The 26,660-nt window shown below is 44.4% G+C and overlaps 1 protein-coding gene across 6 annotated transcripts in view; it reads left to right on the top strand.

The window, feature by feature from the left end:
* Lar (tyrosine-protein phosphatase Lar) overlaps positions 1-26,660 on the top strand; it is a 219,864-nt gene that overhangs the window by 108,032 nt on the left and 85,172 nt on the right. For all 6 annotated transcript variants that reach the window (XM_076823994.1, XM_076823999.1, XM_076823997.1 and 3 more), the window contains 2 exons: positions 24,428-24,559; positions 25,607-25,765. In XM_076823994.1, coding sequence (XP_076680109.1) covers positions 24,428-24,559; positions 25,607-25,765 — 291 coding nt within the window. The remainder of the gene's footprint in view (positions 1-24,427; positions 24,560-25,606; positions 25,766-26,660) is intronic.

Genomic DNA, 26,660 nt, shown 5'->3' on the forward strand with positions numbered 1-26,660 from the left:
AAAATTTTCAGAATGCACAAAATTGGGCTTTGTAACAGGAGAACATGATGTCGAAAGAGGTGGCACTAAGTAATGTCTTCGGAGAGAGAATCGAGGATGCCTTCGAAGCTGAAATTCAGAATACCTCTTTCCGCTTCATGTTCTCCTGATATATTGGCCAAAATCTGGCGAAAATTTTCCGAATGCACAAAATTGGGCTTTGTAACAGGAGAACATGCCGTAGAAAGAGATGGCACAAAGTAACTTCTTCGGAGAGAGAATCGAGGATGCCTTCGAAGCTGAAATTCAGAATACCTCTTTTCGCTTCATGGTCTCCTGATACCTGGGCCAAAATCTGGCAAAAATTTTCAGAATGCACAAAATTGGGCTTTGTAACAGGAGAACATGCCGTCGAAAGAGATGGCACAAAGCAACGTCTTCGGAGAGAGAGAATCGAGGATGCCTTCCAAGCTGAAATTCAGAATACCTCTTTGCACTTCATGTTCTCCTGATATATTGGCCAAAATCTGGCGAAAATTTTCAGAATGCACAAAATTGGGCTTTGTAAGAGGAGAACATGCCGTAGAAAGAGATGGTACAAAGTAACGTCTTCGGAGAGAGAATCGAGCATGCCTTCGAAGCTGAAATTCAGAATACCTCTTTGCACTTCATGTTCTCCGGATATATTGGCCAAAATCTGGCAAAAATTTTCAGAATGCACAAAATTGGGCTTTGTAACAGGAGAACATGCCGTCGAAAGAGATGGCACAAAGTAACGTCTTCGGAGAGAGAATCGAGGATGCCTTCGAAGCTGAAATTCAGAATACCTCTTTTCGCTTCATGTTCTCCTGATACCTGGGCCAAAATCTGGCGAAAATTTTCAGAATGCACAAAATTGGGCTTTGTAACAGGAGAACATGCCGTAGAAAGAGATGGCACAAAGTAACGTCTTCGGAGAGAGAATCGAGGATGCCTTCGAAGCTGAAATTCAGAATACCTCTTTCCGCTTCATGTTCTCCTGATATATTGGCCAAAATCTGGCGAAAATTTTCAGAATGCACAAAATTGCGCTTTGTTACAGGAGAACATGCCGTCGACAAAGATGGCACAAAGTAACGTCTTCGGAGAGAGAATCGAGGATGCCTTCGAAGCTGAAATTCAGAATACCTCTTTTCGCTTCATGTTCTCCTGATACCTGGGCCAAAATCTGGCGAAAATTTTCAGAATGCACAAAATTGGGCTTTGTAACAGGAGAACATGCCGTAGAAAGAGATGGCACAAAGTAACTTCTTCGGAGAGAGAATCGAGGATGCCTTCGAAGCTGAAATTCAGAATACCTCTTTTCGCTTCATGTTCTCCTGATACCTGGGCCAAAATCTGGCAAAAATTTTCAGAATGCACAAAATTGGGCTTTGTAACAGGAGAACATGCCGTCGAAAGAGATGGCACAAAGTATCGTCTTCGGAGAGAGAATCGAGGATGCCTTCGAAGCTGAAATTCAGAATACCTCTTTCCGCTTCATGTTCTCCTGATATATTGGCCAAAATCTGGCGAAAATTTTCAGAATGCACAAAATTGGGCTTTGTTACAGGAGAACATGCCGTCGACAAAGATGGCACAAAGTAACTTCTTCGGAGAGAGAATCGAGGATGCCTTCGAAGCTGAAATTCAGAATACCTCCTTTCGCTTCATGGTCTCCTGATACCTGGGCCAAAATCTGGCAAAAATTTTCAGAATGCACAAAATTGGGCTTTGTAACAGGAGAACATGCCGTCGAAAGAGATGGCACAAAGCAACGTCTTCGGAGAGAGAGAATCGAGGATGCCTTCGAAGCTGAAATTCAGAATACCTCTTTGCACTTCATGTTCTCCTGATATATTGGCCAAAATCTGGCGAAAATTTTCAGAATGCACAAAATTGGGCTTTGTAACAGGAGAACATGCCGTAGAAAGAGATGGCACAAAGTAACGTCTTCGGAGAGAGAATCGAGCATGCCTTCGAAGCTGAAATTCAGAATACCTCTTTGCACTTCATGTTCTCCGGATATATTGGCCAAAATCTGGCAAAAATTTTCAGAATGCACAAAATTGGGCTTTGTAACAGGAGAACATGCCGTCGAAAGAGATGGCACAAAGTAACGTCTTCGGAGAGAGAATCGAGGATGCCTTCGAAGCTGAAATTCAGAATACCTCTTTTCGCTTCATGTTCTCCTGATACCTGGGCCAAAATCTGGCGAAAATTTTCAGAATGCACAAAATTGGGCTTTGTAACAGGAGAACATGCCGTAGAAAGAGATGGCACAAAGTAACGTCTTCGGAGAGAGAATCGAGGATGCCTTCGAAGCTGAAATTCAGAATACCTCTTTCCGCTTCATGTTCTCCTGATATATTGGCCAAAATCTGGCGAAAATTTTCAGAATGCACAAAATTGGGCTTTGTTACAGGAGAACATGCCGTCGACAAAGATGGCACAAAGTAACGTCTTCGGAGAGAGAATCGAGGATGCCTTCGAAGCTGAAATTCAGAATACCTCTTTTCGCTTCATGTTCTCCTGATACCTGGGCCAAAATCTGGCGAAAATTTTCAGAATGCACAAAATTGGGCTTTGTAACAGGAGAACATGCCGTCGAAAGAGATGGCACAAAGCAACGTCTTCGGAGAGAGAGAATCGAGGATGCCTTCGAAGCTGAAATTCAGGAATACCTCTTTCGCTTCATGTTCTCCTGATATATTGGCCAAAATCTGGCGAAAATTTTCAGAATGCACAAAATTGGGCTTTGTAACAGGAGAACATGCCGTAGAAAGAGATGGCACAAAGTAACGTCTTCGGAGAGAGAATCGAGGATGCCTTTCGAAGCTGAAATTCAGGATACCTCTTTTCGCTTCATGGTCTCCTGATACCTGGGCCAAAATCTGGCGAAACTTTTCAGAATGCACAAAATTGGGCTTTGTAACAGGAGAACATGCCGTCGAAGAGATGGCACAAAGCAACGTCTTCGGGAGAGAGAATCGAGGATGCCTTCGAAGCTGAAATTCAGAATACCTCTTTTCGCTTCATGTTCTCCTGATATCTGGCCAAAATCTGGCGAAAATTTTCAGAAATGCACAAAATTGGGCTTTGTAACAGGAGAACATGCCGTCGAAAGAGATGGCAACAAAGTAACGTCTTCGGAGAGAGAATCGAGGATGCCTTCGAAGCTGAAATTCAGAATACCTCTTTTCGCTTCATGTTCTCCTGATACCTGGGCCAAAATCTGGCAAAAATTTTCAGAATGCACAAAATTGGGCTTTGTAACAGGAGAACATGCCGTCGAAAGAGATGGCACAAAGCAACGTCTTCGGAGAGAGAATCGAGGATGCCTTCGAAGCTGAAATTCAGAATACCTCTTTCGCTTCATGTTCTCCTGATACATGGGCCAAAATCTGGCGAAAATTTTCAGAATGCACAAAATTGGGCTTTGTAACAGGAGAACATGCCGTAGAAAGAGATGGCACAAAGTAACTTCTTCGGAGAGAGAATCGAGGATGCCTTCGAAGCTGAAATTCAGAATACCTCTTTTCGCTTCATGTTCTCCTGATACCTGGGCCAAAATCTGGCGAAAATTTTCAGAATGCACAAAATTGGGCTTTGTAACAGGAGAACATGCCGTAGAAAGAGATGGCACAAAGTAACGTCTTCGGAGAGAGAATCGAGGATGCCTTCGAAGCTGAAATTCAGAATACCTCTTTCCGCTTCATGTTCTCCTGATATATTGGCCAAAATCTGGCGAAAATTTTCAGAATGCACAAAATTGGGCTTTGTTACAGGAGAACATGCCGTCGACAAAGATGGCACAAAGTAACGTCTTCGGAGAGAGAATCGAGGATGCCTTCGAAGCTGAAATTCAGAATACCTCTTTTCGCTTCATGTTCTCCTGATACCTGGGCCAAAATCTGGCGAAAATTTTCAGAATGCACAAAATTGGGCTTTGTAACAGGAGAACATGATGTCGAAAGAGGTGGCACTAAGTAACGTCTTCGGAGAGAGAATCGAGGATGCCTTCGAAGCTGAAATTCAGAATACCTCTTTCCGCTTCATGTTCTCCTGATATATTGGCCAAAATCTGGCGAAAATTTTCAGAATGCACAAAATTGGGCTTTGTAACAGGAGAACATGCCGTAGAAAGAGATGGCACAAAGTAACTTCTTCGGAGAGAGAATCGAGGATGCCTTCGAAGCTGAAATTCAGAATACCTCTTTTCGCTTCATGGTCTCCTGATACCTGGGCCAAAATCTGGCAAAAATTTTCAGAATGCACAAAATTGGGCTTTGTAACAGGAGAACATGCCGTCGAAAGAGATGGCACAAAGCAACGTCTTCGGAGAGAGAGAATCGAGGATGCCTTCGAAGCTGAAATTCAGAATACCTCTTTGCACTTCATGTTCTCCTGATATATTGGCCAAAATCTGGCGAAAATTTTCAGAATGCACAAAATTGGGCTTTGTAACAGGAGAACATGCCGTCGAAAGAGATGACACAAAGTAACTTCATCGGAGAGAGAATCGAGGATGCCTTCGAAGCTGAAATTCAGGATACCTCTTTTCGCTTCATGTTCTCCTGATACCTGGGCCAAAATCTGGCGAAACTTTTCAGAATGCACAAAATTGGGCTTTGTAACAGGAGAACATGCCGTCGAAGGAGATGGCACAAAGTAACGTCTTCGGAGAGAGAATCGAGGATGCCTTCGAAGCTGAAATTCAGAATACCTCTTTTCGCTTCATGTTCTCCTGATACCTGGGCCAAAATCTGGCGAAAATTTTCAGAATGCACAAAATTGGGCTTTGTAACAGGAGAACATGCCGTCGAAAGAGATGGCACAAAGTAACGTCTTCGGAGAGAGAATCGAGGATGCCTTCGAAGCTGAAATTCAGAATACCTCTTTTCGCTTCATGTTCTCCTGATACCTGGGCCAAAATCTGGCAAAAATTTTCAGAATGCACAAAATTGGGCTTTGTAACAGGAGAACATGCCGTCGAAAGAGATGACACAACGTAACGTCTTCGGAGAGAGAATCGAGGATGCCTTCGAAGCTGAAATTCAGGATACCTCTTTTCGCTTCATGTTCTCCTGATACCTGGGCCAAAATCTGGCGAAACTTTTCAGAATGCACAAAATTGGGCTTTGTAACAGGAGAACATGCCGTCGAAGGAGATGGCACAAAGTAACGTCTTCGGAGAGAGAATCGAGGATGCCTTCGAAGCTGAAATTCAGAATACCTCTTTTCGCTTCATGTTCTCCTGATACCTGGGCCAAAATCTGGCGAAAATTTTCAGAATGCAGAAAATTGGGCTTTGTAACAGGAGAACATGCCGTCGAAAGAGATGGCACAAAGTAACGTCTTCGGAGAGAGAATCGAGGATGCCTTCGAAGCTGAAATTCAGAATACTTCTTTTCGCTTCATGTTCTCCTGATACCTGGGCCAAAATCTGGCGAAACTTTTCAGAATGCACAAAATTGGGCTTTGTAACAGGAGAACATGCCGTCGAAAGAGATGGCACAAAGCAACGTCTTCGGAGAGAGAGAATCGAGGATGCCTTCGAAGCTGAAATTCAGAATACCTCTTTGCACTTCATGTTCTCCTGATATATTGGCCAAAATCTGGCGAAAATTTTCAGAATGCACAAAATTGGGCTTTGTAACAGGAGAACATGCCGTCGAAAGAGATGACACAAAGTAACTTCATCGGAGAGAGAATCGAGGATGCCTTCGAAGCTGAAATTCAGGATACCTCTTTTCGCTTCATGTTCTCCTGATACCTGGGCCAAAATCTGGCGAAACTTTTCAGAATGCACAAAATTGGGCTTTGTAACAGGAGAACATGCCGTCGAAGGAGATGGCACAAAGTAACGTCTTCGGAGAGAGAATCGAGGATGCCTTCGAAGCTGAAATTCAGAATACCTCTTTTCGCTTCATGTTCTCCTGATACCTGGGCCAAAATCTGGCGAAAATTTTCAGAATGCACAAAATTGGGCTTTGTAACAGGAGAACATGCCGTCGAAAGAGATGGCACAAAGTAACGTCTTCGGAGAGAGAATCGAGGATGCCTTCGAAGCTGAAATTCAGAATACCTCTTTTCGCTTCATGTTCTCCTGATACCTGGGCCAAAATCTGGCAAAAATTTTCAGAATGCACAAAATTGGGCTTTGTAACAGGAGAACATGCCGTCGAAAGAGATGACACAACGTAACGTCTTCGGAGAGAGAATCGAGGATGCCTTCGAAGCTGAAATTCAGGATACCTCTTTTCGCTTCATGTTCTCCTGATACCTGGGCCAAAATCTGGCGAAACTTTTCAGAATGCACAAAATTGGGCTTTGTAACAGGAGAACATGCCGTCGAAGGAGATGGCACAAAGTAACGTCTTCGGAGAGAGAATCGAGGATGCCTTCGAAGCTGAAATTCAGAATACCTCTTTTCGCTTCATGTTCTCCTGATACCTGGGCCAAAATCTGGCGAAAATTTTCAGAATGCAGAAAATTGGGCTTTGTAACAGGAGAACATGCCGTCGAAAGAGATGGCACAAAGTAACGTCTTCGGAGAGAGAATCGAGGATGCCTTCGAAGCTGAAATTCAGAATACTTCTTTTCGCTTCATGTTCTCCTGATACCTGGGCCAAAATCTGGCGAAACTTTTCAGAATGCACAAAATTGGGCTTTGTAACAGGAGAACATGCCGTCGAAAGAGATGGCACAAAGCAACGTCTTCGGAGAGAGAGAATCGAGGATGCCTTCGAAGCTGAAATTCAGGATACCTCTTTTCGCTTCATGTTCTCCTGATACCTGGGCCAAAATCTGGCGAAAATTTTCAGAATGCACAAAATTGGGCTTTGTAACAGGAGAACATGCCGTAGAAAGAGATGGCACAAAGTAACTTCTTCGGAGAGAGAATCGAGGATGCCTTCGAAGCTGAAATTCAGAATACCTCTTTGCACTTCATGTTCTCCTGATATATTGGCCAAAATCTGGCGAAAATTTTCAGAACGCACAAAATTGGGCTTTGTAACAGGAGAACATGCCGTCGAAAGAGATGGCACAAAGCCAGGTCTTCGGAGAGAGAGAATCGAGGATGCCTTCGAAGCTGAAATTCAGATTACCTCTTTGCACTTCATGTTCTCCTGATATATTGGCCAAAATCTGGCGAAAATTTTCAGAATGCACAAAATTGGGCTTTGTAACAGGAGAACATGCCGTCGAAAGAGATGGCAGAAAGTAACGTCTTCGGAGAGAGAATCGAGGATGCCTTCGAAGCTGAAATTCAGAATACCTCTTTTCGCTTCATGTTCTCCTGATACCTGGGCCAAAATCTGGCGAAAATTTTCAGAATGCACAAAATTGGGCTTTGTAACAGGAGAACATGCCGTCGAAAGAGATGGCACAAAGCAACGTCTTCGGAGAGAGAGAATCGAGGATGCCTTCGAAGCTGAAATCCAGAATACCTCTTTGCACTTCATGTTCTCCTGATATATTGGCCAAAATCTGGCGAAAATTTTCAGAATGCACAAAATTGGGCTTTGTAACAGGAGAACATGCCGTAGAAAGAGATGGCACAAAGTAACTTCTTCGGAGAGAGAATCGAGGATGCCTTCGAAGCTGAAATTCAGAATACCTCTTTGCACTTCATGTTCTCCTGATATATTGGCCAAAATCTGGCGAAAATTTTCAGAATGCACAAAATTGGGCTTTGTAACAGGAGAACATGCCGTAGAAAGAGATGGCACAAAGTAACTTCTTCGGAGAGAGAATCGAGGATGCCTTCGAAGCTGAAATTCAGAATACCTCTTTTCGCTTCATGTTCTCCTGATACCTGGGCCAAAATCTGGCGAAAATTTTCAGAATGCACAAAATTGGGCTTTGTAACAGGAGAACATGCCGTCGAAAGAGATGGCACAAAGCCAGGTCTTCGGAGAGAGAGAATCGAGGATGCCTTCGAAGCTGAAATTCAGAATACCTCTTTGCACTTCATGTTCTCCTGATATATTGGCCAAAATCTGGCGAAAATTTTCAGATTGCACAAAATTGGGCTTTGTAACAGGAGAACATGCCGTAGAAAGAGATGGCACAAAGTAACTTCTTCGGAGAGAGAATCGAGGATGCCTTCGAAGCTGAAATTCAGAATACCTCTTTGCACTTCATGTTCTCCTGATATATTGGCCAAAATCTGGCGAAAATTTTCAGAATGCACAAAATTGGGCTTTGTAACAGGAGAACATGCCGTAGAAAGAGATGGCACAAAGTAACGTCTTCGGAGAGAGAATCGAGCATGCCTTCGAAGCTGAAATTCAGAATACCTCTTTTCGCTTCATGTTCTCCTGATACCTGGGCCAAAATCTGGCAAAAATTTTCAGAATGCACAAAATTGGGCTTTGTAACAGGAGAACATGCCGTCGAAAGAGATGGCACAAAGCCAGGTCTTCGGAGAGAGAGAATCGAGGATGCCTTCGAAGCTGAAATTCAGAATACCTCTTTGCACTTCATGTTCTCCTGATATATTGGCCAAAATCTGGCAAAAATTTTCAGAATGCACAAAATTGGGCTTTGTAACAGGAGAACATGCCGTCGAAAGAGATGGCACAAAGCCAGGTCTTCGGAGAGAGAGAATCGAGGATGCCTTCGAAGCTGAAATTCAGAATACCTCTTTGCACTTCATGTTCTCCTGATATATTGGCCAAAATCTGGCGAAAATTTTCAGAATGCACAAAATTGGGCTTTGTAACAGGAGAACATGCCGTAGAAAGAGATGGCACAAAGTAACTTCATCGGAGAGAGAATCGAGGATGCCTTCGAAGCTGAAATTCAGAATACCTCTTTGCACTTCATGTTCTCCTGATATATTGGCCAAAATCTGGCGAAAATTTTCAGAATGCACAAAATTGGGCTTTGTAACAGGAGAACATGCCGTAGAAAGAGATGGCACAAAGTAACGTCTTCGGGGAGAGAATCGAGCATGCCTTCGAAGCTGAAATTCAGAATACCTCTTTTCGCTTCATGTTCTCCTGATACCTGGGCCAAAATCTGGCAAAAATTTTCAGAATGCACAAAATTGGGCTTTGTAACAGGAGAACATGCCGTCGAAAGAGGTGGCACAAAGTAACGTCTTCGGAGAGAGAATCGAGGATGCCTTCGAAGCTGAAATTCAGAATACCTCTTTTCGCTTCATGTTCTCCTGATACCTGGGCCAAAATCTGGCGAAAATTTTCAGAATGCACAAAATTGGGCTTTGTAACAGGAGAACATGCCGTCGAAAGAGATGGCACAAAGCAACGTCTTCGGAGAGAGAGAATCGAGGATGCCTTCGAAGCTGAAATTCAGAATACCTCTTTTCGCTTCATGTTCTCCTGATAGCTGGGCCAAAATCTGGCGAAAATTTTCAGAATGCACAAAATTGGGCTTTGTAACAGGAGAACATGCCGTCGAAAGAGATGGCACAAAGCAACGTCTTCGGAGAGAGAGAATCGAGGATGCCTTCGAAGCTGAAATTCAGAATACCTCTTTGCACTTCATGTTCTCCTGATATATTGGCCAAAATCTGGCAAAAATTTTCAGAATGCACAAAATTGGGCTTTGTAACAGGAGAACATGCCGTCGAAAGAGATGGCACAAAGCAACGTCTTCGGAGAGAGAGAATCGAGGATGCCTTCGAAGCTGAAATTCAGAATACCTCTTTGCACTTCATGTTCTCCTGATATATTGGCCAAAATCTGGCGAAAATTTTCAGATTGCACAAAATTGGGCTTTGTAACAGGAGAACATGCCGTAGAAAGAGATGGCACAAAGTAACGTCTTCGGAGAGAGAATCGAGCATGCCTTCGAAGCTGAAATTCAGAATACCTCTTTTCGCTTCATGTTCTCCTGATACCTGGGCCAAAATCTGGCGAAAATTTTCAGAATGCACAAAATTGGGCTTTGTAACAGGAGAACATGCCGTCGAAAGAGGTGGCACAAAGTAACGTCTTCGGAGAGAGAATCGAGGATGCCTTCGAAGCTGAAATTCAGAATACCTCTTTGCACTTCATGTTCTCCTGATACCTGGGCCAAAATCTGGCGAAAATTTTCAGAATGCACAAAATTGGGCTTTGTAACAGGAGAACATGCCGTCGAAAGAGATGGCACAAAGCAACGTCTTCGGAGAGAGAATCGAGGATGCCTTCGAAGCTGAAATTCAGAAAACCTCTTTTCGCTTCATGTTCTCCTGATACCTGGGCCAAAATCTGGCAAAAATTTTCAGAATGCACAAAATTGGGCTTTGTAACAGGAGAACATGCCGTCGAAAGAGATGGCACAAAGCAACGTCTTCGGAGAGAGAGAATCGAGGATGCCTTCGAAGCTGAAATTCAGAATACCTCTTTGCACTTCATGTTCTCCTGATATATTGGCCAAAATCTGGCGAAAATTTTCAGAATGCACAAAATTGGGCTTTGTAACAGGAGAACATGCCGTAGAAAGAGATGGCACAAAGTACCGTCTTCGGAGAGAGAATCGAGCATGCCTTCGAAGCTGAAATTCAGAATACCTCTTTTCGCTTCATGTTCTCCTGATACCTGGGCCAAAATCTGGCAAAAATTTTCAGAATGCACAAAATTGTGCTTTGTAACAGGAGAACATGCCGTCGAAAGAGATGGCACAAAGTAACTTCTTCGGAGAGAGAATCGAGGATGCCTTCGAAGCTGAAATTCAGAATACCTCTTTTCGCTTCATGTTCTCCTGATAGCTGGGCCAAAATCTGGCGAAAATTTTCTGAATGCACAAAATTGGGCTTTGTAACAGGAGAACATGCCGTCGAAAGAGATGGCACAAAGTAACTTCTTCGGAGAGAGAATCGAGGATGCCTTCGAAGCTGAAATTCAGAATACCTCTTTGCACTTCATGTTCTCCTGATACCTGGGCCAAAATCTGGCAAAAATTTTCAGAATGCACAAAATTGGGCTTTGTAACAGGAGAACATGCCGTCGAAAGAGATGGCACAAAGTAACGTCTTCGGAGAGAGAATCGAGGATGCCTTCGAAGCTGAAATTCAGAAAACCTCTTTTCGCTTCATGTTCTCCTGATACCTGGGCCAAAATCTGGCAAAAATTTTCAGAATGCACAAAATTGGGCTTTGTAACAGGAGAACATGCCGTCGAAAGAGATGGCACAAAGCAACGTCTTCGGAGAGAGAGAATCGAGGATGCCTTCGAAGCTGAAATTCAGAATACCTCTTTGCACTTCATGTTCTCCTGATATATTGGCCAAAATCTGGCGAAAATTTTCAGAATGCACAAAATTGGGCTTTGTAACAGGAGAACATGCCGTCGAAAGAGATGGCACAAAGCAACGTCTTCGGAGAGAGAGAATCGAGGATGCCTTCGAAGCTGAAATTCAGAATACCTCTTTGCACTTCATGTTCTCCTGATATATTGGCCAAAATCTGGCGAAAATTTTCAGAATGCACAAAATTGGGCTTTGTAACAGGAGAACATGCCGTAGAAAGAGATGGCACAAAGTAACTTCTTCGGAGAGAGAATCGAGGATGCCTTCGAAGCTGAAATTCAGAATACCTCTTTTCGCTTCATGTTCTCCTGATACCTGGGCCAAAATCTGGCAAAAATTTTCAGAATGCACAAAATTGGGCTTTGTAACAGGAGAACATGCCGTCGAAAGAGATGGCACATAGCAACGTCTTCGGAGAGAGAGAATCGAGGATGCCTTCGAAGCTGAAATTCAGAATACCTCTTTTCGCTTCATGTTCTCCTGATACCTGGGCCAAAATCTGGCGAAAATTTTCAGAATGCACAAAATTGGGCTTTGTAACAGGAGAACATGCCGTCGAAAGAGATGGCACAAAGCAACGTCTTCGGAGAGAGAGAATCGAGGATGCCTTCGAAGCTGAAATTCAGAATACCTCTTTTCGCTTCATGTTCTCCTGATACCTAGGCCAAAATCTGGCGAAAATTTTCTGAATGCACAAAATTGGGCTTTGTAACAGGAGAACATGCCGTCGAAAGAGATGGCACAAAGTAACTTCTTCGGAGAGAGAATCGAGGATGCCTTCGAAGCTGAAATTCAGAATACCTCTTTGCACTTCATGTTCTCCTGATATATTGGCCAAAATCTGGCGAAAATTTTCAGAATGCACAAAATTGGGCTTTGTAACAGGAGAACATGCCGTCGAAAGAGATGGCACAAAGTAACGTCTTCGGAGAGAGAATCGAGGATGCCTTCGAAGCTGAAATTCAGAATACCTCTTTTCGCTTCATGTTCTCCTGATACCTGGGCCAAAATCTGGCAAAAATTTTCAGAATGCACAAAATTGGGCTTTGTAACAGGAGAACATGCCGTCGAAAGAGATGGCACAATGCAACGTCTTCGGAGAGAGAGAATCGAGGATGCCTTCGAAGCTGAAATTCAGAATACCTCTTTGCACTTCATGTTCTCCTGATATATTGGCCAAAATCTGGCGAAAATTTTCAGAATGCACAAAATTGGGCTTTGTAACAGGAGAACATGCCGTCGAAAGAGATGGCACAAAGTAACTTCTTCGGAGAAAGAACCGAGGATGCCTTCGAAGCTGAAATTCAGAATACCTCTTTTCGCTTCATGTTCTCCTGATACCTGGGCCAAAATCTGGCTAAAATTTTCAGAATGCACAAAATTGGGCTTTGTAACAGGAGAACATGCCGTCGAAAGAGATGGCACAAAGTAACGTCTTCGGAGAGAGAATCGAGGATGCCTTCGAAGCTGAAATTCAGAATACCTCTTTGCACTTCATGTTCTCCTGATATATTGGCCAAAATCTGGCAAAAATTTTCAGAATGCACAAAATTGGGCTTTGTAACAGGAGAACATGCCGTCGAAAGAGATGGCACAAAGCCAGGTCTTCGGAGAGAGAGAATCGAGGATGCCTTCGAAGCTGAAATTCAGATTACCTCTTTGCACTTCATGTTCTCCTGATATATTGGCCAAAATCTGGCGAAAATTTTCAGAATGCACAAAATTGGGCTTTGTAACAGGAGAACATGCCGTCGAAAGAGATGGCAGAAAGTAACGTCTTCGGAGAGAGAATCGAGGATGCCTTCGAAGCTGAAATTCAGAATACCTCTTTTCGCTTCATGTTCTCCTGATACCTGGGCCAAAATCTGGCGAAAATTTTCAGAATGCACAAAATTGGGCTTTGTAACAGGAGAACATGCCGTCGAAAGAGATGGCACAAAGCAACGTCTTCGGAGAGAGAGAATCGAGGATGCCTTCGAAGCTGAAATCCAGAATACCTCTTTGCACTTCATGTTCTCCTGATATATTGACCAAAATCTGGCGAAAATTTTCAGAATGCACAAAATTGGGCTTTGTAACAGGAGAACATGCCGTCGAAAGAGATGGCACAAAGCCAGGTCTTCGGAGAGAGAGAATCGAGGATGCCTTCGAAGCTGAAATTCAGAATACCTCTTTGCACTTCATGTTCTCCTGATATATTGGCCAAAATCTGGCGAAAATTTTCAGATTGCACAAAATTGGGCTTTGTAACAGGAGAACATGCCGTAGAAAGAGATGGCACAATGTAACTTCTTCGGAGAGAGAATCGAGGATGCCTTCGAAGCTGAAATTCAGAATACCTCTTTTCGCTTCATGTTCTCCTGATACCTGGGCCAAAATCTGGCAAAAATTTTCAGAATGCACAAAATTGGGCTTTGTAACAGGAGAACATGCCGTCGAAAGAGATGGCACAAAGCCAGGTCTTCGGAGAGAGAGAATCGAGGATGCCTTCGAAGCTGAAATTCAGAATACCTCTTTGCACTTCATGTTCTCCTGATATATTGGCCAAAATCTGGCAAAAATTTTCAGAATGCACAAAATTGGGCTTTGTAACAGGAGAACATGCCGTCGAAAGAGATGGCACAAAGTACCGTCTTCGGAGAGAGAATCGAGGATGCCTTCGAAGCTGAAATTCAGAATACCTCTTTTCACTTCATGTTCTCCTGATATATTGGCCAAAATCTGGCGAAAATTTTCAGAATGCACAAAATTGGGCTTTGTAACAGGAGAACATGCCGTTGAAAGAGATGGCACAAAGTAACTTCTTCGGAGAGAGAATCGAGGATGCCTTCGAAGCTGAAATTCAGAATACCTCTTTGCACTTCATGTTCTCCTGATATATTGGCCAAAATCTGGCGAAAATTTTCAGAATGCACAAAATTGGGCTTTGTAACAGGAGAACATGCCGTAGAAAGAGATGGCACAAAGTACCGTCTTCGGAGAGAGAATCGAGCATGCCTTCGAAGCTGAAATTCAGAATACCTCTTTGCACTTCATGTTCTCCGGATATATTGGCCAAAATCTGGCGAAAATTTTCAGAATGCACAAAATTGGGCTTTGTAACAGGAGAACATGCCGTCGAAAGAGATGGCACAAAGCAACGTGTTCGGAGAGAGAGAATCGAGGATGCCTTCGAAGCTGAAATTCAGAATACCTCTTTGCACTTCATGTTCTCCTGATATATTGGCCAAAATCTGGCGAAAATTTTCAGAATGCACAAAATTGGGCTTTGTAACAGGAGAACATGCCGTAGAAAGAGATGGCACAAAGTAACGTCTTCGGAGAGAGAATCGAGGATGCCTTCGAAGCTGAAATTCAGAATACCTCTTTTCGCTTCATGTTCTCCTGATACCTGGGCCAAAATCTGGCGAAAATTTTCAGAATGCACAAAATTGGGCTTTGTAACAGGAGAACATGCCGTCGGAAGAGATGGCACAAAGTAACGTCTCCGGAGAGCAAATGAAAGAGCGAGAAGTGGCGCAGATGTTTCGAGACAGTGACTGTTTAAGGGGTAACACCACTGTAACAGCTTGAAAAAAGCGTTTTTTTCTGGCAATTTTTCTTGGATGGAAGGAAAGGTAATAGAATAACAATACTGGAGGAAGTTATTAAGCATATATTTAGGTATTAAAAAAAAAAATGATAATTGAGAAATATTAAAAAATGGCGGCACTGAAACCATTCTCGTGAGGCTTGTTGAAGCGTTAGGTGCTCTGCGGCACGCAGTGTAACTGATGCAAATTTGAATCTGGAAAAAAGACAAAAATATCACTTAAATCTACATGTTTATAGCTAGAGAAATACGTAGGTGATTTTAAAAATATTGATTTTTGTGTGATTGGTGAGTATTTGAATAAAAGGCGTTCAGTTTTCTATAAAGAGAGGGCAATCATTTGTTAATAAGTAATGTTTAAATTAACTTATCGAAAATCCCGTACGTATTTCTCTTCGAAATATTATTTTAAAGATATTGTTAAAAATTCGAATGAAAAGAATGAAAATTGTTGGAGTTATGCTGCGTGCCGTGTTGAAAAATCGTGTTTTGAGAAAAACGCGTTTAAAGTTTTGAAATGTGTTATAGACATGAAGAAATGAAAAATTAGACTGTTTACAAATTTTTACCATTAATCTGCTATCCCAGATTCTCCTGATATATTGGCCAAAATCTGGCGAAAATTTTCAGAATGCACAAAATTGGGCTTTGTTACAGGAGAACATGCCGTCGACAAAGATGGCACAAAGTAACGTCTTCGGAGAGAGAATCGAGGATGCCTTCGAAGCTGAAATACAGAATACCTCTTTTCGCTTCATGTTCTCCTTGTACCTCGGCCAAAATCTGGCAAAAATTTTCAGAATGCACAAAATTGGGCTTTGTAACAGGAGAACATGCCGTCGAAAGAGATGGCACAAAGTAACTTCTTCGGAGAGAGAATCGAGGATGCCTTCGAAGCTGAAATTCAGAATACCTCTTTGCACTTCATGTTCTCCGGATATATTGGCCAAAATCTGGCGAAAATTTTCAGAATGCACAAAATTGGGCTTTGTAACAGGAGAACATGCCGTCGAAAGAGATGGCACAAAGTAACTTCTTCGGAGAAAGAACCGAGGATGCCTTCGAAGCTGGAATTCAGAATACCTCTTTTCGCTTCATGTTCTCCTGATACCTGGGCCAAAATCTGGCTAAAATTTTCAGAATGCACAAAATTGGGCTTTGTAACAGGAGAACATGCCGTCGAAAGAGATGGCACAAAGTAACGTCTTCGGAGAGAGAATCGAGGATGCCTTCGAAGCTGAAATTCAGAATACCTCTTTTCGCTTCATGTTCTCCTGATACCTGGGCCAAAATCTGGCAAAAATTTTCAGAATGCACAAAATTGGGCTTTGTAACAGGAGAACATGCCGTCGAAAGAGATGGCACAAAGTAACGTCTTCGGAGAGAGAATCGAGGATGCCTTCGAAGCTGAAATTCAGAATACCTCTTTTCGCTTCATGTTCTCCTGATACCTGGGCCAAAATCTGGCGAAAATTTTCAGAATGCACAAAATTGGGCTTTGTAACAGGAGAACATGCCGTCGAAAGAGATGGCACAAAGTAACGTCTTCGGAGAGAGAATCGAGGATGCCTTCGAAGCTGAAATTCAGAATACCTCTTTTCGCTTCATGTTCTCCTGATACCTGGGCCAAAATCTGGCGAAAATTTTCAGAATGCACAAAATTGGGCTTTGTTACAGGAGAACATGCCGTCGACAAAGATGGCACAAAGTAACGTCTTCGGAGAGAGAATCGAGGATGCCTTCAAAGCTGAAATTCAGAATACCTCTTTTCGCTTCATATTCTCCTGATACCTGGGCCAAAATCTGGCGAAAATTTTCAGAATGAACAAAATTGGGCTTTGTAACAGGAGAACATGCCGTCGACAAAGATGGCACAAAGTAACGTCTTCGGAGAGAGAATCGAGGATGCCTTCAAAGCTGAAATTCAGAATACCTCTTTTCGCTTCATATTCTCCTGATACCTGGGCCAAAATCTGGCGAAAATTTTCAGAATGAACAAAATTGGGCTTTGTAACAGGAGAACATGCCGTCGACAAAGATGGCACAAAGTAACGTCTTCGGAGAGAGAATCGAGGATGCCTTCAAAGCTGAAATTCAGAATACCTCTTTTCGCTTCATGTTCTCCTGATACCTGGGCCAAAATCTGGCAAAAATTTTCAGAATGCACAAAATTGGGCTTTGTAACAGGAGAACATGCCGTCGACAAAGATGGCACAAAGTAACGTCTTCGGAGAGAGAATCGAGGATGCCTTCAAAGCTGAAATTCAGAATACCTCTTTTCGCTTCATGTTCTCCTGATACCTGGGCCAAAATCTGGCAAAAATTTTCAGAATGCACAAAATTGGGCTTTGTAACAGGAGAACATGCCGTCGAAAGAGATGGCACAAAGTAACTTCTTCGGAGAGAGAATCGAGGATGCCTTCGAAGCTGAAATTCAGAATACCTCTTTGCACTTCATGTTCTCCGGATATATTGGCCAAAATCTGGCGAAAATTTTCAAAATGCACAAAATTGGGCTTTGTAACAGGAGAACATGCCGTCGAAAGAGATGGCACAAAGTAACTTCTTCGGAGAAAGAACCGAGGATGCCTTCGAAGCTGAAATTCAGAATACCTCTTTTCGCTTCATGTTCTCCTGATACCTGGGCCAAAATCTGGCTAAAATTTTCAGAATGCACAAAATTGGGCTTTGTAACAGGAGAACATGCCGTCGAAAGAGATGGCACAAAGTAACGTCTTCGGAGAGAATCGAGGATGCCTTCGAAGCTGAAATTCAGAATACCTCTTTTCGCTTCATGTTGTCCTGATACCTGGGCCAAAATCTGGCAAAAATTTTCAGAATGCACAAAATTGGGCTTTGTAACAGGAGAACATGCCGTCGAAAGAGATGGCACAAAGTAACGTCTTCGGAGAGAGAATCGAGGATGCCTTCGAAGCTGAAATTCAGAATACCTCTTTTCGCTTCATGTTCTCCTGATACCTGGGCCAAAATCTGGCGAAAATTTTCAGAATGCACAAAATTGGGCTTTGTAACAGGAGAACATGCCGTCGAAAGAGATGGCACAAAGTAACGTCTTCGGAGAGAGAATCGAGGATGCCTTCGAAGCTGAAATTCAGAATACCTCTTTTCGCTTCATGTTCTCCTGATACCTGGGCCAAAATCTGGCGAAAATTTTCAGAATGCACAAAATTGGGCTTTGTTACAGGAGAACATGCCGTCGACAAAGATGGCACAAAGTAACGTCTTCGGAGAGAGAATCGAGGATGCCTTCAAAGCTGAAATTCAGAATACCTCTTTTCGCTTCATATTCTCCTGATACCTGGGCCAAAATCTGGCGAAAATTTTCAGAATGAACAAAATTGGGCTTTGTAACAGGAGAACATGCCGTCGACAAAGATGGCACAAAGTAACGTCTTCGGAGAGAGAATCGAGGATGCCTTCAAAGCTGAAATTCAGAATACCTCTTTTCGCTTCATATTCTCCTGATACCTGGGCCAAAATCTGGCGAAAATTTTCAGAATGAACAAAATTGGGCTTTGTAACAGGAGAACATGCCGTCGACAAAGATGGCACAAAGTAACGTCTTCGGAGAGAGAATCGAGGATGCCTTCAAAGCTGAAATTCAGAATACCTCTTTTCGCTTCATGTTCTCCTGATACCTGGGCCAAAATCTGGCAAAAATTTTCAGAATGCACAAAATTGGGCTTTGTAACAGGAGAACATGCCGTCGACAAAGATGGCACAAAGTAACGTCTTCGGAGAGAGAATCGAGGATGCCTTCAAAGCTGAAATTCAGAATACCTCTTTTCGCTTCATGTTCTCCTGATACCTGGGCCAAAATCTGGCAAAAATTTTCAGAATGCACAAAATTGGGCTTTGTAACAGGAGAACATGCCGTCGAAAGAGATGGCACAAAGTAACGTCTTCGGAGAGAGAATCGAGGATGCCTTCGAAGCTGAAATTCAGAATACCTCTTTTCGCTTCATGTTCTCCTGATACCTGGGCCAAAATCTGGTGAAAATTTTCAGAATGCACAAAATTGGGCTTTGTAACAGGAGAACATGCCGTCGAAACAGATGGCACAAAGTAACGTCTTCGGAGAGAGAATCGAGGATGCCTTCGAAGCTGAAATTCAGAATACCTCTTTTCGCTTCATGTTCTCCTGATACCTGGGCCAAAATCTGGCGAAAATTTTCAGAATGCACAAAATTGGGCTTTGTTACAGGAGAACATGCCGTCGACAAAGATGGCACAAAGTAACGTCTTCGGAGAGAGAATCGAGGATGCCTTCAAAGCTGAAATTCAGAATACCTCTTTTCGCTTCATATTCTCCTGATACCTGGGCCAAAATCTGGCGAAAATTTTCAGAATGAACAAAATTGGGCTTTGTAACAGGAGAACATGCCGTCGACAAAGATGGCACAAAGTAACGTCTTCGGAGAGAGAATCGAGGATGCCTTCAAAGCTGAAATTCAGAATACCTCTTTTCGCTTCATATTCTCCTGATACCTGGGCCAAAATCTGGCGAAAATTTTCAGAATGAACAAAATTGGGCTTTGTAACAGGAGAACATGCCGTCGACAAAGATGGCACAAAGTAACGTCTTCGGAGAGAGAATCGAGGATGCCTTCAAAGCTGAAATTCAGAATACCTCTTTTCGCTTCATGTTCTCCTGATACCTGGGCCAAAATCTGGCAAAAATTTTCAGAATGCACAAAATTGGGCTTTGTAACAGGAGAACATGCCGTCGAAAGAGATGGCACAAAGTAACGTCTTCGGAGAGAGAATCGAGGATGCCTTCGAAGCTGAAATTCAGAATACCTCTTTTCGCTTCATGTTCTCCTGATACCTGGGCCAAAATCTGGCGAAAATTTTCAGAATGCACAAAATTGGGCTTTGTTACAGGAGAACATGCCGTCGACAAAGATGGCACAAAGTAACGTCTTCGGAGAGAAAATCAAGGATGCCTTCAAAGCTGAAATTCAGAATACCTCTTTTCGCTTCATGTTCTCCTGATACCTGGGCCAAAATCTGGCAAAAATTTTCAGAATGCACAAAATTGGGCTTTGTAACAGGAGAACATGCCGTCGAAAGAGATGGCACAAAGTAACTTGTTCGGAGAGAGAATCGAGGATGCCTTCGAAGCTGAAATTTAGTATACCTCTTTCCACTTCATGTTCTCCTGATATATTGGCCAAAATCTGGCGAAAACTTTCATTGTATGTCCACTTTTAGCGTTTTTTGAGAAAAACAGGTTCAAACATTGAATGGTACTTTATAATTACATAAATACTTTTTGCATTATTGTCTGCGCATTTTCACTAGCCCAATTTAACATTCAATACAATTTTGTATATATAATGTTTGTTGATAACTGCTTTCTGCAGAGGACGTGTAATAAGTGTATTTCATGTTCTGTTTCGGTGCTTTGCTAGTAAAAAATGTCTAACCTAACAAATTTGATTTTCTGGGGACATTCCCCCATCTATTTTCCCTTTTCACTTAGAATTCCTTACTGCTAACGTAGAATATTGTAGCATAAGCACATTTCAAGTAATTAAAATGTACAATGAATTTTCTACGTTTACAGTAGCAGCCGACTTTCCGTTTAAATTTTTATAAGTATAACGGAACAGCTTAGGATTTATTTTTTTATTCAGAATAGAATACGGAAATTGCAAACACCTCCCTCTCTCGTGCACCAGGCAGCCGCGTATCTATTGGTATTACCATTTCTGTCCTGAAAATAAACTTGCTGTAGTACCGACCTGCCAAATCGGCCAGGTCACGTGACATGTCTACCCCCTTAAGCACGAGGTATGGCTCTGTGCATTATTACGCGGCACGCGCCGAAATCCTTCGTTCTCGCTAACTTTTCAGGGTCCGTCCCCATCTCTATCCTGTTTCCCGTGTGTCAGCGATGGGGCGAGCAGATACATACGTATGCAGACGTCTTACAGATACTTCACGATTTCACGGCATCAATGAGGTCGCGGCACTCGGCGAGAACTACCGAAACGCAGTTACCGAAGCTTGTCGCCTTCCTAGTAGCGACGGTGCTGACCTATCCCATTCGACCGCGTTTCAAACTCTACAGGATTCAACGGAAACGCGCGGGGAGGGGTGGCGAACGATCGCGTTTCAAAGCGAAAAGTCGAGAGAACTTGTTTCGAATCGATCCGCGATTCGCAAACTGCACTTCCGTCCTGAATACGGTGGGTACAGTCCGCTACCGCAACGCAATGCAACGGACGGGAAGGGAACGCAACGAAAAGAAACGAGAGGCAAATATCGAGCCTACCTCTGAACTCGGTCGCAGGCGATTCGTTAAACTCTTACAGTCGGGCTACTCTGCAGGGCACTGGCGACACTGTTGACTCTATCCGCCCGGAGTGTGTGCCGCGTACATATGTACAAGGCTCGTCGATCGAACAATGTAGCCAGCCAGCCTCCTGTATGGTTGCGGAGCGAAAGGAAGGCCAGAGTGGCGGTGGGATTTAGAGGGGCGGGGTTGGAGGTTGCGGCTGTTTATCGGCCGGCTCTTTAATATTCGATCATAAATTATCATTGGGCAGCCGTGGCGCGGCAGGTGCTTTTGATGCGCTGCGCAGCCCTCTTCTAAATAAATGCACGTCCAGCCAGAGGTGGATGGAATTTCGGCGGAGAAATTGCCCGCGATTCGCCCCGGAAGCCTCCAAACTACCGACAGCCCTTTCACCCGTTAAGATCATTTTTCAAAGCCGGGCAAAGTCTCCGGGATTTTTCGGGGGATTTCGTTCTCGTCGAGCGGAACTCCGCGCCGCGGAAGCCCGGGGAGATAAGAACTGCCGCTGGATAGCCCGCCCGGCAACTTTATTAAATCCGTTTTACGCCGTGGCGAGTTGTTATCCCGTGAAATCGCCGCCCCGGAGCGTTTGGAATATTTAAAAATCCATCGGTCGTCGCGCATGCCGCGAGCGTGCTCGATTAATGCACCTGTTACGGACTATTTCGGCATGATAATCGTCGCGCGCTCGGCGCAGCCACAATGCGACCCCCTCGGATAGCAATAATCTCCAACGAGCGATTCGATCAAAAATTATCGACGGTTCGCCGATGGAATAATATTTACCTTAAATTGCGTCCCACCCGCCCCTCGACCCGGCGCGACGCGGCCCCCGTGCATCCTAGTTTCCCTGCACAGCCGATAGATTAGCGCGTTCGCGTACACCTCCGCACGAATTTTCCTGCCATCGCGGCTTCTCCCTTCGACATCGATCCGTGCCTTTTCGATATCGTCCTCCCAACCGCCGCAGTCCCCCACTCTCTGCGATCCCGCGATTATTTTTTTCATCGCGTATGATGTCCAACTCGACGCGCTTCCATTTAACCGTATTCGACCACGAACCTGTTATTACGAGGCCCTCGACCATCGATCGCGAGTCGGTCGAACGCGGAATGAATATCCATGACCGTGTACCTACAGGGTAGTTTTAGTAATCAAACGATCAGAGGGTGCGCGGTCTGAACCTCTGAAGCCCGAGCGTGTAGGTGAACTAGCGATAACTGTTTTCTTGGCCCTCCTCCGTATGCCGCGTCTCGCGGCCATTCGTCGGTGATAACATTCGTTTTCGATTGGGAATTCGGTGGCCGTGCAAGGGGCGAAAAACCGGCCAGGGGACTGGCACTGGTTCGGGTCGCTGGTCCATGGAAGAGTGGCCATAAACGGTCCGTGCGATCGCAAAGTTTCGGGACCAATTTAGTGCTTGGCCGGTAGTCTCGCTCCAGATAGCACGGCTCTTGGTCCGGTCCTGTTTCCGGTGGGGCGTGGCGGGGCTGGTTCACCAGGGGTGGACCAGCAGAAACTAGCCACGATCCAACAAAGGAACAAGGCATGTCCATCCGTCTTGTAACAAGCGTCTCTTTATTCCTGGGTAAAACCGTCGCGCAGTGGTACATAATGACGCTTCTTTTTCAAATCATCCTACAGGTCGTAATTTTTCAGAAAACACGACGATTTTTTTTTTTAAATCTTCGCAATTAAATTCTCTATCGATCTGTCTGGTCAAAATTTTGAATTTCGTTGCCGATTTTTTTTTATATTTAGCGAATTATGCAGCACTTTTCGGAGATCAGTGTCTGTGGGCTTTTTGGCCGCCTGTTCCGAATTTAAAGTCAGATTTTCGAAATTGAAGGTGGTGAATCCACTATGCAGAATATAGTTGACTTTTCAGACTCAATATTGATAAGTAGAATTTTTAATGTTTGATATTTTTAAACACGTACATAAACAGAAGATCAGAGATTTGCTTCCAAAAGCACAAATCCTGCTCCTCAAACAAGATTGCACATAATAAAATTGGTTTTCCAAAGGCAACTGGGATAAAACGTTAAGTAAATCAGGCCTTCTAAAAATATGAAACATTAAAAATCTTGCTCATCCATATTGAATCAGAAAAGTTAACTATAGGAACGCGTATGAACACAGACATATATGAGATGCGTAAAAATTTGTCAAAATACGAATGTCCATCCGCCATTTTAAATTTTACAATTTGATCTACAGTATTAGATTTGTGGTACAAATGAAAAATTTGATCTTTATGATAATTAATCTTATCGAAATAATAATCTTATTCCAAAATCTAGACGCACTATGTTTCTTCCGAATAAGCCCATTTTCTGAAATTTTGCTTCAACATATTAGATTCATCACCTTCAATTTCGAAAATCTGACTTTAAATTCGGAACAGGCGGCCAAAAAATCCCACAGATACTGATCTTCGAAACGTGCTGTATAATTCGCTAGATATAAAATAATCAGCCACAAAATTCAAAATTTAGACCAGACAGATCGATAGACAATTTAATTGCGAAGAATTTAAAAAAAAATCGTCAAGTTTTCTGAAAAATTACGAACTGTAGGGTGACAAAAAATATCATTATGTAATACGAAATTCTTCTCGTCCGCGTTAAATCAGCTAATTCGTATCGGCGGCTTTCTAGACTCCCTTCTAGATGATTTAAACAATTATTTCCAGGAGTTTTGCTGACTGTTAACAACGAGTTTGAACTTAGATTTTAAAAATTCACACGACAGAAACCAGAATCAAGAAATATAAATGCCTGTGTACTGGGTGTTTTTCACCCAGCTAGGAGGCCTCATTCTTGGGTCACTCTTTCGCTCGAGTATACACAACCCACTATCCTGCTCAATCTGCGAATAATCGAGACAACGAATTTTTTTTCCATTTTTTCGTATCTTTTTGAACATCACATGCGTACGAAATCTCCTCGCCGACACATACACAATTTTACGATCGTAAATCGAACGCCGATTTTCCGCCGGCGCTCCCTCTCTCTTGTCCTGCGATTTATTTGGGAATGCTGTATATGCGTCACATAATTTAATCACTCCTAGAGAGTTCTTTCGGAGAGGTTCTCAGCTACCGAGAAATCTCTCTCCCTCTCTCTCTCTCTCTCTCTGTCCCTGCGTCGTTTATTATTAAGTCGGGGAGCAACGGTGGTTCCCGAGAGGGTCCGAAAGATCGATTCGACTCTAATCAAAGGTTTCCCTTGATCTTGTGTTGGCAGGTCCACCGACGATCTTGGTGAGGCCGCAATCGCAGCAGGTGAAGGCAGGAGGAATAGCGAGCTTCTACTGCACGGCGGAGGGTGCGCCGCCGCCCCAGATCCACTGGAGGAAGAACGGAAAGAGAGTTTCCCGTAAGTTTTCACTTTTCGCTCCTTCCTCCCTGTGCAGCCTGTCCACTTTCCGAAGTTTCTCCGCCTTTCGACCAGGCGCGCTGCCTGGTTACGTTTTCGATTGATCGTAAAGAAGGCAACGATAGGTGGCGACAAATGTGCCGCAACAGCGGAGGGCTAATGCTGGCCAAGGAGAGCCAACGAGGATTGAAATGGCGCGAAAGTTGGACTTGTTGCCCGATGCTGACCTCCGCGTTTGGCTGGCTGGGCGTTCTCGCAGCGACGCGGACGTGGCGCATCGATTCTCGTTCTTTTCTTCGAAACTAAAGATTGCGCGCCGGCCCGTACCGGAAGCGCGCCCGGCGCGCCGGCTGTTGGCAAGATCGCCAGGAGTAGTACGTGCGAGTCCTCCGGGTTCAAGAGTTTCGGAAACTGGACGAAACGGATCGCCGCCGTCGTCGCGTTCCTCGGGACGCTCGCGAATATACTCTGGCAAAGTAGTCGTCGCAATTCTCCCGAGAGGGATTCGATTATCTCGGCCGTCGGCGTCGCGTCGCCTCCGCTCTCTCAGGCGTAAACTGAGCGTCGCGTGTTTGCTCGCCGTTGTTCGTCTCGCACGGTTTGGCAAACCGATATCCGGTTAGCGCCACGATTCGGCCGTCTGCTCGAGGGATGGAATCTTGCCGCGATCGCTGCGAGCCCCGGCGGCTTCGCGGCTCGGTCGTTCGAGCCTCGGTTTCGCGCGAATCCGGAATGCGGCATCCGTGAAGCCGAAATCGAAATGGGGATTTACTCGGGGAGATTGCGCGACACTTTCAGCGCGACGGTTAACGGCGAGAGTGGTCGTTTTTATCGATCGTTGTGGATTCCGAGCCGACTCTGGTCCGCTAAATTCGCTAATCCTGCGAAAGCGGAGACAACGCCGCGTAACAAAGTTGATCGCGCGAGCACGTGAAATTTCGATTGAACCACAGGCGCGATCGCTCGCGTCCCGTGGCGCTTTTCCAATCCTGCGCAACGGCATTTCGTTCCTGCCCTTTCCTCTGAATCTTCCGTGTTATGCCGCAGAGTCTCAGTCCCGGTACCTGGTGCACAACTATGAAAACGGAGCTTTACTGCGGATCGAACCAGTGAGGCCGATCCGCGACAACACTGCCTACGAGTGTCTAGCCGAGAATGGAGTTGGCGACGCGGTGTCATCCGAGGCGCAGCTCAAAGTCTACGAAGGTATGTACCTGGCTCCGCTGTTTCTCTCGGAAGCAACCTCTAGGGCCCCTTCGTAGGGGAAACATTTCTGTCGCTGGAAAATTCCCCTGCTCGCGATCGAGGAGAGCCAAGTGCTTGCTCCGCTAACAAGTCGTTTCCCTAGGGAGTTGCGATGCACCGGCCGACACGATCCGCCAGCTATTAACGTTATCGGGGCTAACGACTTGGTCGAAATTCAATATTTAACGAAAGCCTTCTAGTCGGAACAGCTGCCGCAACAGCCATAGAAGCCGTAGCAGCCTCGTCCTGGCGGCGCGAAGCAGCTGCCATTTGTCGTTGATTCACGCGACCGAGTTTGCTGGTTGCGATTAAGACGCGCTTGCGGGACCGGCGACGGGACCGGGGACAGGAACACTGTAGAACAGCGTAGACTGCAGAAGACGAAACAAGTAGCGGGGCCGGAATCAAAGGAACGAACGAGAGCGAACGTACGGCCGCGAAAGCGTAGCAAAACAAATTATCGAAATTCCCAGCGACCCGCGAACGACGCGGCGAGATAACGAGCTAAATTTTGTTGAAATTAAACGAAGCCTTTCTTCTGCCGTGCTCTGGTCCGACGGGGCGATCTCTTTTTCTCTCTTCCTATTTATACGGAAGAGCGAACAGCTTAATGGCGCCCAGTTCGGCGACCAGGCGGAAGGCGACGTAATAGAAAAAAAAAGCGGCCGCCCGCAGCACACCAGCAGAGAGAGAGAGCTCACTCTCCTTCCCGGGAAGAATCTCTTAAACTTTCGCGAAACGCCTTAATTGGCTTGGCCAGCTTTTTAATTCGATTCCAACTTTGCCTCGCGGATATTTTTGCTCGCAATTTCTCGTATTCTTCCCCCCCGTGGAAAAAGAGAAAGAACCGTTCGCG

The sequence above is a fragment of the Andrena cerasifolii genome, chromosome 12, assembly GCF_050908995.1.
Source record: "Andrena cerasifolii isolate SP2316 chromosome 12, iyAndCera1_principal, whole genome shotgun sequence".
Lineage (NCBI taxonomy): Eukaryota > Metazoa > Arthropoda > Insecta > Hymenoptera > Andrenidae > Andrena > Andrena cerasifolii.